An 11,368-nucleotide genomic window follows, 5' to 3' on the forward strand; every position below is an offset into this window, starting at 1 on the left:
TTTTTCTATTGTGATAATGTGTTTCTTCTTTATTTTCAGATTTTTTTTATGTTTGATAGTTATTTTTGTCAACAACAGTTAGTTAAATAAATCATTTGACATCATGAAAAGAAAATATTCATTTTGTTGAAATGAAAGAAAAATATTTTTTTGACATTATGAAAAAAAAATACTCATTTTGTTGAAATTAAAGAAAATACTTTTTCTACATTATGAAAAAATATACTCTAAATAATATTTTTATATATTTAGGGTGGGGTGGGGTGGGGTTAGGTGTTACTGGGTGAGAGTGGGGGGTGAGGTGAGGATGAGGGTTGGGTAGGGATAGGAGTGGGGATTGGTGGAGATGAGGAGGGTTGAAAAAGAGTTTTGGAAAATATTGTCATTTCTGTTGATAGGGAAAATATTTTCTAAAAATTGAAGAAAAATGAATTCATAAAGAAAATATTTTTCAAACTAGACAAGTTAGAACTCCAAAATTGAGTATTTCCATGGATTAAGGTTGGGCTATCATCATGGGTCCATTTGAGATGATATTTTTTACGGGTTAACTTGGACTAGCCCAAAATTTCCAAACTTGACGGGTTTGGAGGTGCAAGTGGGTTTGAGTTAGTTTTGCCATACTAACAAGGGAATCTCAAAGGACAAGTTCTTGGAATCACAGCGCAATCCCTGTAAGAAACCATTACCAGTCTAAAAGAGAAGATTTCCGGGGAGGTCCAGCTTCCTGCAAACAAACAAAAGCTGAGTGGAAAGGCTGGTTTTCTCGAGGATAACTTGTCTCTTGCATACTATAATGTTGCATCTGGAAAAACTCTCAGTCTCTCTCTGAGAGAGCGTGGTGGCAGAAAGAGATGAATGTGGAGTTATTTGGCATGGCCTTTAGTTTGGAACTGTTCGGCATATCTTATCCTTGTTATGAATTTAAAGAATTCTCCGAACTTTTTTCATGTTATTTTGGAGATTATATTGGTCTTGTATTTCTAGTTTTTCTTTCTGCAATTTAATCAACTTTATCCTTCAAGCTGATGGTTGTGGGTATCTACTACAGATTTTGGCAGGAAGTTTACTAGTTTTATGTCTATAAGATGCAATGACTGTGCATTATGTTTGTTACTAATTTGGTTTTGTCTTAACATATGCAGTTGCATGCTCCACCCTAACTAGAGTTCAGTTGTTGTTTTTTTGTTGTATCTTATGTGTCCAAGGCCATTCCGGGTTTTAATGTATTCTTGGCAGACGTTCCTAATAATTTTAGAGGCTTTGCTTATCAATTAATATCTCAAATTCTTCTCTGGACTTTAGGATCTGTTTCTGTAGAAGATGTGTCTGTCCGAAGCACTTAGCTTGTGAGCAAATCTGAAAAGTTTGTTAACGGTAAGGGCTAAAGTGGACGAAAAGTATAACGGGGACAAATGTAAACAATATGGAATAGTAGACGGGCAAATCTAGACCTTCTCCCTTTATTTTATCTAAACAGCTTTACCCCTGTTAGGGGATGTGATGTATGCTGTATTCGGTTGTGTTATGAGGTCCTATCTCTTAACACAATTATTAAATGATATCCATATGGGCACAATTATTAAATGGTATACCAATTACTAAGTACAAGATATAAATAGTACTGGACAATGTAAAAAGCCATGTGTTCCTCTTTGCAAGTATATGTCGTTCTATGTATCCTTTAGCACAGATAAAGCCTCCATTTACATCTCAGCACTCTATATACATAAAGGGAAACCATGTTACCCAAAAAAGAAAAAGAAAGAGGGAAACCAATTTTATGGACTCAAACAGTTGGCAAACGAGCATCTCATTGTAGTTTTTTTCTAAATGTGACTCTTTGTGCTCTTGCTTCTTCAAGATCCATGATTTCAAAAAGGGTCCCAAGGGAAGAACTGAAAATCATACGTTTGCACTAATCGACGTTCTTCATACTGAGCTCTGTCGTAGAGGTTCAGTTTCGTGATGGACAACAACCTGATTCTGATGGTTGTTATCAAGAGGCATGTACTGTGACATAATAGCCATAATCTCCGAGTCCATGTAGGACTAGATAAATTTAAGAATAGTTAGAATAAAGCATGACTATTCGACAAAAAACATAATTGTAAGAAGGGAAAAAACTGTAGGTGACTACTCGATATGCTTACCCGAAGTCTATATTTGTAAAAGATGTAACCAGCTACACCAGTACCCACTGCAATGGCTAGGATAGAGAATATAAGGACCCGTCCAACCTTTGATGAGTGTCTTTCTGTACAATAAGGAACAAGGTGAAAGAGTTTAAGTCCATATTTCCAAGAAATGGCATTTTAAAGTGAAGTAGGACATTATACATTTCAAGTCAGAGTTCTGCTTGCTTATAAGTTGAACAACATTTGCTAATAGTACTGAATCAACTTTTTGTTACCTATACATGTATCATGCTCCATTATGTACAATTGATTTCCTTTACACTTGCAATCGTATCCGCCCCATGTGTTCTTACAGCTGCAGCCATCACACTGACAAGCAAGTCCGTCCTTGCATTCATCTACATCTGGAATAAAATTGAACGGGACAGATTTGATATCAGTACTCTACCAAATGCGAAAAGAACACGAGGAAATATTGGTGTCGTGACAGGATCTAATAGGAATGTGACATACCTTCACATTTATGGCCATCCCCTTGAAAACCAAATGGACACTTACAGCCTGATGGATCTGCCTCCTGCTTTGCAGCAAACAAATTTAAACACATAAAATGGTTTAATCGTTCACGAAATACAGATTCAAGAAAGTAATGATTTTACTGAACTGAGCATGCTGAGAATGTTTCTCCATTTCTGGTTTCTGACCAGCATCCTCCATTGTTTACCGTACACCTTCCGGGTCCAACGGCTGTCAGTTGATAGCAAGCCAGTTAGATATGTTGGGGGGGGGGGGTGGGGATTTAGCTGTCTAATTTTCAAGAGCGACTAGCAACTCAATAAGCCAATTATCTGTCTAAAATTCCCTATGCCACTAGTAACTCCTAGCAATAGGACTGCTAGTACGACTCAAATAGAAAGATTGAGCTCTTAAAAGTATTTTAAGTGGGGATGTAATTCTGGCCTGAAATAACTCAATAAGCAATATTCTGATGAGATGAGAGGTAACTTCCTAAACCAAGAAAGGATCTGTAAGGTATGTTGCTCGGATCCTCCAAAAAATGCATATATTTCGGAGGATCCGACACAGGTGCAGCCGCATCTGTGGAGGATCTGAGCAACGTAGCCTGTAAATTTAACATTAAATACGGAGAAAGCCACTTTGGTTTTGCGATCTGAAACAGAAAATGGGCATCTATATGCTTCTATTTAACTAGTTTTGCAAAGTTTACCAGAGAAGAAAAAGTTAAACAACTAAATTCTAGTATATATGTTCACATCAAGTAAACAAGTGAATTAACTTGTTTTCAACCTCTACATATAACTAAAGAACAAGAAGCAACACTTTCTTACCTTCACAAGATGTGTATCCATCTCCTTTATACTGAACGCCGTTCACCAAAGGGCACTCACAAACTCTTCCTCTAAAAGTGTCCTTTAAAATAAATAGATCAAGGCGAAATCATGAGGCTCGTGTAAAAAGTTGTTATATATAACACAATAGTTTTTCGTGAAGGAAGACAATCATTTTTTAAGGATTCAGAGAGCATTATTTGCTATACCTTGCAGGCAGTTACGTTAGATTTTGGATCCCGCCAACAGCCACCATTCCTTTCAAGGCACTCATTTGTTTCAAGATCTATTGCCCATTGAGAATAAGCACAATTTAGCATACTCCGGTTATTTTACACAATATGTTCTGTAGTCAAGATCATGAAGAATGAAACAGTGTCAAACCTCCACTTAAACATATCGAAGGCTCAGTTGTTTCCTTAAATCCAGCACATATGGCCTTCAAAACAGCAGCCCTCTCCAATTTTCCTTAAAGAAACAGTAAAAAAGAATTTGAGTACTCAAAGCGTGAGATAAAGAGATCCACAGGGAATATTACATCACTGGGAAGAATTATCATAAAATTGCTAACAATTAGTTAGTTTACATTGGGCCTTATTTTTGCTACATCTAGATCATACCTCGATATTGAACATCATTGACGACCATTGTTGGTAAGATTGTCACATCACCACGAGGTCCTCGGCCGACCTATCAAGTGAATCAAATAAAAAGTTAAGTTTATATGTTGCATATTTTTGATAACATAGATACTATACCTCAAATATCAAGATGGTCAATCATGTCAAAAATAAGAAATGATTAGAGATCTTTAGAAGGAAGAGACCTGGAGATCCTGCTCAGTCTTTAGCACTTTATTTTCTACATTAGCCTCTGGATCACCCATGCATTTCTTTATCTTCTCAACAGGTAGATCTGATGAATCGAATGAAAACTCAAAGAATAAGTAACTAAAAGAATAGTAGGAAATATCAACAGCGACTGAAAGAATTTACTTAAAGGAGAAATACCAAGCGATTTCATGACCTCCTCAGCACATTCTTTGCTGTATCTCTTTTGCTTCATTGAACATCTGATATGGAAATCTGTCACATAATCCCACCAAACCCAAGAACGATTACTCTCGTTTGCCACTCTGTGCACACAGAGCTGCCTCAAGTTCTCAAAGACGATATCCTTCCCTTGGTACCCCTCCCCAAAGTCCTGCTCTGGATCAGGAGCGCAATATCTCCCGTGATTTATGCACTGAGATTTGCACTGACTGCTAAGAATGAATGCTTCAGGACAGTACCAAGTAATATAGTGAGGTGTGAACATAGTATAACCGCCCTTTTCAAGTATCTGAGCGTGTCCCTTGAAGCTCTTAATGAAATTCATCTGCTCATCACAACGAACCCCGCACTCATCATTGCTATTAGTCCACAGCTCGTACTCAACTCGTTGATCAGGGTGCGGCATTGACTCTGTCCAATCCATTTTGATCACAACTTCCTCTCCCTTCTTCAGAGCTTCTTTCAATGTGTCGCCAAAGGACTTTCCAATTAAGGCTGAAGGGATTCCAATCTTGTCAATGTATCCATCAGCATCTGTGCTTTCTTCAGGAGAATCCATAGTTATAAGAGGCTCATCTATGCTATCAGCCACTAGAACTGCAGCTGCTCCAGCTTGTTGCCCATTCCAAACCTTCAAAGCAAAATAGCAGTCTGGAGAAGAAAAACAGTTTGTTTAAATGTTTAAAGCATATTTAGATATGGATACCATTTCAATATATACGAAATTACTTCGTCCTTTTATTAACCCTTTGTCATTTGTGCATCTCCCATGTTTTTCATTGGTCAACAACCGACCAAAGTGCTCTATATTTCTTCACTAAGCATATCTAGATATGGCGTATTGCTGTATCTATATGTTAAACTTTCTAATGAATTATGCATAGAAAAATTCAGTATCCAAACAGTTAGTAGTGGCTCCGAAACTAAATAAAAAGATTCAGAAGCTTCCTTTAACTCCAAGAAATAGTCAAACAACTCATAAGTCTCTAAGACTTCACTTAGAAGCAAAACTTAAAAAAATATCAAGTCTCAACAACTAAAGAAATAAAATTTAGTAGCTCTCTTTAACCAATAAACATTTAATTACCTGCAAAAGACTCTAAGACTCAGAAGCTAATCTTAAAACATCAAAAGTTTCAGCATCTGTGGGTTGTTAGTTGAATTCTTCTCTCCACGTCTACCAATAAATTTCTTTTTCTTTTGTTTGAGACTTGAGGGTGAAAAAAAAAAACTGGAATTTTTATCATCTACGCTTTCACTCTTGATCGAATAAGGTGACCCTATAATATGCAAAATCCAGAAAGGGAAAATGTAGTACCTGTTTTTAGATGGATAAATTTCATGAATATGGTATAAGTCCTTTAAAATATAAAATCACAGAAGAAGAAAAGAACAAGAAAATTCCCTCAAAAGCAGAGAAAAAAAGATAAGAGGCAGCACTACATCAAATCAAGAATCAAACTTTTAATTAAAAAGATTCTTCTCAGAAATTTAAAAAGTTTACCTCCACGATCAAGAAGAAGAAAATTAGGACGATGAGCCTGGGATTTGAAGGGCTTATCACCATCAAAAACAGTGCAACCATTGGAATCTTTCTTAGGATAAACAACAGTTCCAACCAAAGAACCACCATAATCAGGCACACCAAAATTACCAATAGAAGCATCATGTTTTGAGTGCATTGAATAAGGAGACAAAACACTAATACTGTTTTTCTCAACTATAAATCTTGCCTCAATTACAACAACATTCGAAACTATCAAGAAAAATGGTAAAACAACTACTAGGAAAAACAGAGCAGCCATGTTTGCAGGGTGAAAAGGTACGAACATAATTTATTTAGTAGTATTACTTGCTAATAGCTTTATAATTTTCTGGGGTTGCGAATATACAGACAAAAGTTGAAGAGGTGGAAAGAGGAGAAAAAAACCAGATAGTTGCATTACATGGGGTGTAGAAAGAGTCAAGAGAAGACCCTGAGACAGAAGAAGAAGAAGAAGACTTTGGAGTTATTGTGTGTATCTTTCTTGAATAGTTTAGTTCTTACTTCTTTGTATGTATGACGTAGAAGAAACGAAAAACTTTTGGGGGTGGAAGGTAGTGGGAAGTAGTCAAAGGAACTACCACGATGGCAACTGCTTAAGTTCCCAACTGACATTTAACATATTTATTTGCTTATCAAGAAAAAAAAATTAAACATAATTATTTGATTTTATTAATGATTTTTGGGGAAGAGGATTTGTATTATCCTTTCTAGGGGAGTAATTACTTCGTGATTAATTTGATTTACTTGAAGTTTTACGGTGTTAAACATGTCATAAATATTTACTATAGTAGTTACAAATATTTTTTACTAAGGGTAAAATAAAAAATTAAGAACGTAAATTATTTTTAAATATATAAATATAATATTCTTGTGGGAACAATCTAATAAAGAAACAACTCGAAAAAGAAGAGTTTGTAGTATCTATATACATAATAGTTGTCTTTTAAAGTTTTTACAAACTCTTTAACAATGACAATTAGTAGCCTAAATCGTTAGAGTATTTATTTAAACGTCTCACATAACTAACACTTATCAGAGCAATGAGCGTAGATTTGAAAAAAGAGGTAATAAGTGACTCCTTTTTTTTTTGTGACTGAAAGGAGTAGTAATTGGAAATTAGGTTTGATAGCTTTGACTTTTTAAATTCTGTGGAAATCTTTTATCCTTTTAATAGTAGGATTTTAGTTTTATTTCTGTCAGTAAAATAAATTTAATTTATGGAGGGTGATATTGACATGAATTGCCAAATAGGAGTACTATTTTGGAAGGAAAAGGATAATTGGTGAAATCATTTAGGTAAAAAGTTCAGTATCATGCGCATTTTTTCAGAAACTGGTGGAAGAATGTAGTGATATTAAGTGTGGATTAAAAAAGTTTGGACTTGGTTTAATTAGGCAATTATTTCCCCTTCTATCTTTGAGTAAATGTAAAGTAATAACCTTTTTATTTCTTCAATCTTAAGATGACAGGTCCACTTTTGTTTCTTTGCTTAGACAGTTTCCCAAATCAGAGCACTTATTATCACCAAACCTTATATTAATCTCACTAAATTGATCTCATGAACTTCTATGTTTCTATAATGAAGTAAACAAAAAAAAATAACTAGCATCACTTTTAGAGAAAGAAGAAATTGGCATGTCTCACATCAAGTTGGGTTGAAAATGGCTTTAGAATGGATATATAATGCTTTGAGTACCTTATTACGTCCAATATGTACTAAAATTTTGGGTTTAACAAGATCAATTTGTAATTTATTTGACGAAGACCAATTAGGAACTTTGACCTCTCAACCCTTCCAACAAGATAAAAGATTATTCAAGTCGAGTAAAGAAAAACAAAGCTTGCCAAAGTTGGCTATAGCTACATCATTTTAGTATTCCTAGAATCCTATTAAAACAACGATAAAACAGTTTAGTGAATTAGAGAACTTGCTAGTGATAGTGCACAACATAGTAACAGATAATCCAGAATTAGAGAATAGGTCCAATCTAGAGGGAACTTGCTTCTTTTGTTTTTTTGGGGCATAATGATTGTTTATCCGTAAAACGATACAGTTGAATTTAATTTATACTTGATTTCTAGATAAGTGAATTAATTCGATCCTGAAATAAAGAAAAATTGAATAAATATGCAACACTTAGCCGTGAGATAAAGATGAAATAGCAGAAACAGTAATTCCGGGAGCAGGGCTTCCGGGTACAACAACAGTGAAATCAAAAAGCGAGAAGATAAAATTGTATAAAGCTTTGAATAGATTATAGTGTAAGTTTCCCAGAAAATTTTCCTATTACAATGATAACAGAGCTCATTATTTATAGTTGCACATATGGAACAAAATCCTAAGATCATGCCCTTCTTTAATGTCAATTATGAGGGCCATTGAAGAATGTGTAACGACGGGCATGAATGACAAATTCTTTATAACGGACAGTGCACTAAATGCCATTCTCCACTAAATACTACCGGATGACAAACATTTATTGTATCTTTATGAGCATCATTCTTTCCGATAATAAACAAAACAGTTGTCTTCGGGTTTAGCTATCCTCTGCCTTCGGCTCCACGTGTTACTCTCTCGTGCAATTACTTAACACAACATATTTTACCCTAGATCATATTCGGGAAATTTCGCCAGCTTATTCTTGCAAAAGTAACTGAATAAATATGCTAAAAGAAAAACATTTCTTTAAAAACATTTCTTTTATGCTAAAAGGTCAATGTGATGATAAAGAGAATAAATATGGTGAATAGCATGTTATAACTAGTTAAAATATATTGATAGCCTTAAAATTCTTTAAACTATCATTGCTTATAAATTAAATCCTGTAAAATAATGACTACGAAAAAAATTGACTTTGCAACTAATGCAATTCATCATGGTGATATTCGTAGCTACGAGTAAATTAATTTGTTATAAATCGTGCATAATTTTTTAAATTATCACCGCATATAAATTGTTTTACGTTATTGTTCTTGCTTTGTTATCATATATATATATATATATATATATATATATATATATATATATATATATATAAGTGTGAAGTCCAAAGTTGAGAATTAAATTACTAAAATACCCATCAAAAACTAAACGACGATTTTACCCTTTAAACTCAATCTAATTCCTACGAGAGTTCCTATACAAGTGAATAATTTTAATTAAAACATAATACAAAATAGTAAATTACATCTTTGAAAACAAATAAAGTAAATACATCGTATTTAGGACCAACTCAAATTTGGTGATACTTAAAGTCCATTAAAACTTTAATATACGTTGCAGGAGTCGAAACATTTCACCAACTTAAGGATTTGTATTAACCATTTTGACATGTCTCTTCTCACATTCTTTCATCGTCTATCTCACACTTGCATTAATTTTTATATTTTAGTCACTACTTCCTCCGGTCCATAATAAGTGATTTTTTGATTTTTTTTTTTTTGTGGTCCAAAATAAGTAATTTTTTCAGATTTCAAGAATGAATTAATTATTTTTTCCTACATTGCCCTTGGAGTAAATAGTGTTGGAGTATGTGTTAGGAGTGTTTATATGAAGAGATAGTAAATGTTAATATGATCAATTTTATTACTAATTAATGTTAAAAGATGAATTTCTTAATCTACGTGAAAATAACCAAAAAAATTACTTATTGTGGAGCAGAAGGAGTACCAACTGAATTTAATTCCCAAACTTGGAAGAAAGACAATATAGTAAGTTTTATTTTTTTTTGTTCGCCAGCTTTTTCCATGACAGATGCTAAAGGAACAACCTGTTATCTTCTTATACAAAAATCACTTGTCTTGGCCACAAGCAATCATTATGGTCATTAAGATTTTAGACCTATTTCCACTTAATAATGAGGTATGCGGATCTACAACTAAAATTATTGCTAATATGATGGTTATTGGATCTACATGTATTCGCTTTGATCGAGAATGTGATTTTATATATATATATATATATATATATATATATATTCGTGCAATAATTTTTTTCTTTTAGATCTTCTATATACGGTTTGTTTTAGCTGCTTTGGAGTCTTTTTTTCTTTAGAGGTTTGAACGCACTCTATACTTGCTACTTTTTAGTCATCTTGAGATAACTCTATTGGTTTGATCTCATAGTATATTTTTTTCCTTTTTAAATGACATAATTATTTTCTTATCTTAGATGAATATGTCCAACTTATACAGGAGATTATGATTCTACCTATAATTTCAAGAGATTTACATATGGATTCTGAGACCTAAGTTCTAACATCATTTGAAGGTGAAATCTTGCACCTAAAGATTAGTTGTCACGACCCAAATTCTAATGTCGTGATGGCGCCTATCTCGAAACTAGGCAAGCTAAAAATCTCAGTAAACCACAATTTCTTTTAAGTTTGAAAATATAATATTTAAATAAAATCTACAAATCCTACAAATACCGATACAACCACTCCCAAAATCTGGTGTCACCGAGTACATGAGCATCTATATATTACAAGTCTGGAGAATACAGTCTATAATAAACTGAGACCAAATGCAATACATAAAAAGATAGGGAAGGAGAGACAGGGTCTGCGAAACATGGCAGCTACCTCTTAATCTCCGAAAAATTGACTGTGTGAAAGGATCAACACCCACTATATCCGGGATCACCTGGATCTGCACACGAAGTGTAGGGTGTAGTATGAGTACAACCAACTCAGTAAGTAACAATAATAAATAAGAAACTGAAGATAGTGACGAGCTATACAGTTTTAATTCATTTCCAGTAATTCCAGCAAAGAATAGACATGGTTTCAAATCTGGCAGTTTAAGTCAAATCAATTTTGTGAAATTCAAGTTCTTGTAATTCGGATATAGAATCTTTCAGAAATTTTACCACAATAATAGATAGCAACTAAATGCAACAACAAATGGAAATTAAGTACAAACTTCTCAAGACAACAATCACTCATTGGGCTCCTAGCCCTCATCGCTCACACTCAATGGGTACCCGCGCTCACTGAGGGTGTACAGACTCCAGAGGGGCTCCTACAGCCCAAGCGCTATAATCTGCACAGTCAACTCACATGCCATAGTATCAACATCTGGATCCGCACGGCCAACTCACGTGCTATAGTATCAATATCTGGATCTGCACGGCCAACTCACGTGATACACAGACAACTCACGTGCTATAATACCCCGAACGGACAACTCACATGCTATAATATAATATCTCACAATCAGGCCCTCGGCCTTACTCAGTCACAAATCTCTCCAGTCTCTCGGGCTCTCAATAATCATGAAATC

At 34.3% G+C, this 11,368-nt stretch overlaps 1 protein-coding gene across 1 annotated transcript; it reads right to left on the reverse strand.

The window, feature by feature from the left end:
* Positions 1-1,648: 1,648 nt before the first annotated feature.
* LOC104109135 (vacuolar-sorting receptor 6-like) lies at positions 1,649-6,522 on the reverse strand. The gene is made up of 12 exons (XM_009618352.4): positions 6,044-6,522; positions 4,498-5,190; positions 4,314-4,402; positions 4,108-4,177; positions 3,872-3,955; positions 3,697-3,773; positions 3,488-3,569; positions 2,803-2,885; positions 2,652-2,715; positions 2,414-2,542; positions 2,154-2,257; positions 1,649-2,052 (listed from the first exon to the last, which is right to left on the reverse strand). The coding sequence occupies exons 1-12, from the start codon at positions 6,369-6,371 to the stop codon at positions 1,933-1,935; spliced, it is 1,923 nt and encodes a 640-aa protein (XP_009616647.1). The 5' UTR covers positions 6,372-6,522; the 3' UTR covers positions 1,649-1,932.
* Positions 6,523-11,368: the final 4,846 nt, after the last annotated feature.

The sequence above is a fragment of the Nicotiana tomentosiformis genome, chromosome 2 (assembly GCF_000390325.3).
Source record: "Nicotiana tomentosiformis chromosome 2, ASM39032v3, whole genome shotgun sequence".
In the NCBI taxonomy this organism is placed as follows: Eukaryota; Viridiplantae; Streptophyta; class Magnoliopsida; order Solanales; family Solanaceae; genus Nicotiana; species Nicotiana tomentosiformis.

Bases quoted from the DNA above. Each gene is read 5' to 3' on its own strand.
- LOC104109135 (XM_009618352.4), bottom strand. From the start codon at position 6,371: ATGTTCGTACCTTTTCACCCTGCAAACATGGCTGCTCTGTTTTTCCTA. The intron at 4,403-4,497 runs GTATTTCTCCTT...TCGATTCATCAG, and splicing joins GGAGGTCATGAAATCGCTTG to ATCTACCTGTTGAGAAGATA. The intron at 3,774-3,871 runs GTTTGACACTGT...AATGGGCAATAG, and splicing joins TTCGATATGTTTAAGTGGAG to ATCTTGAAACAAATGAGTGC.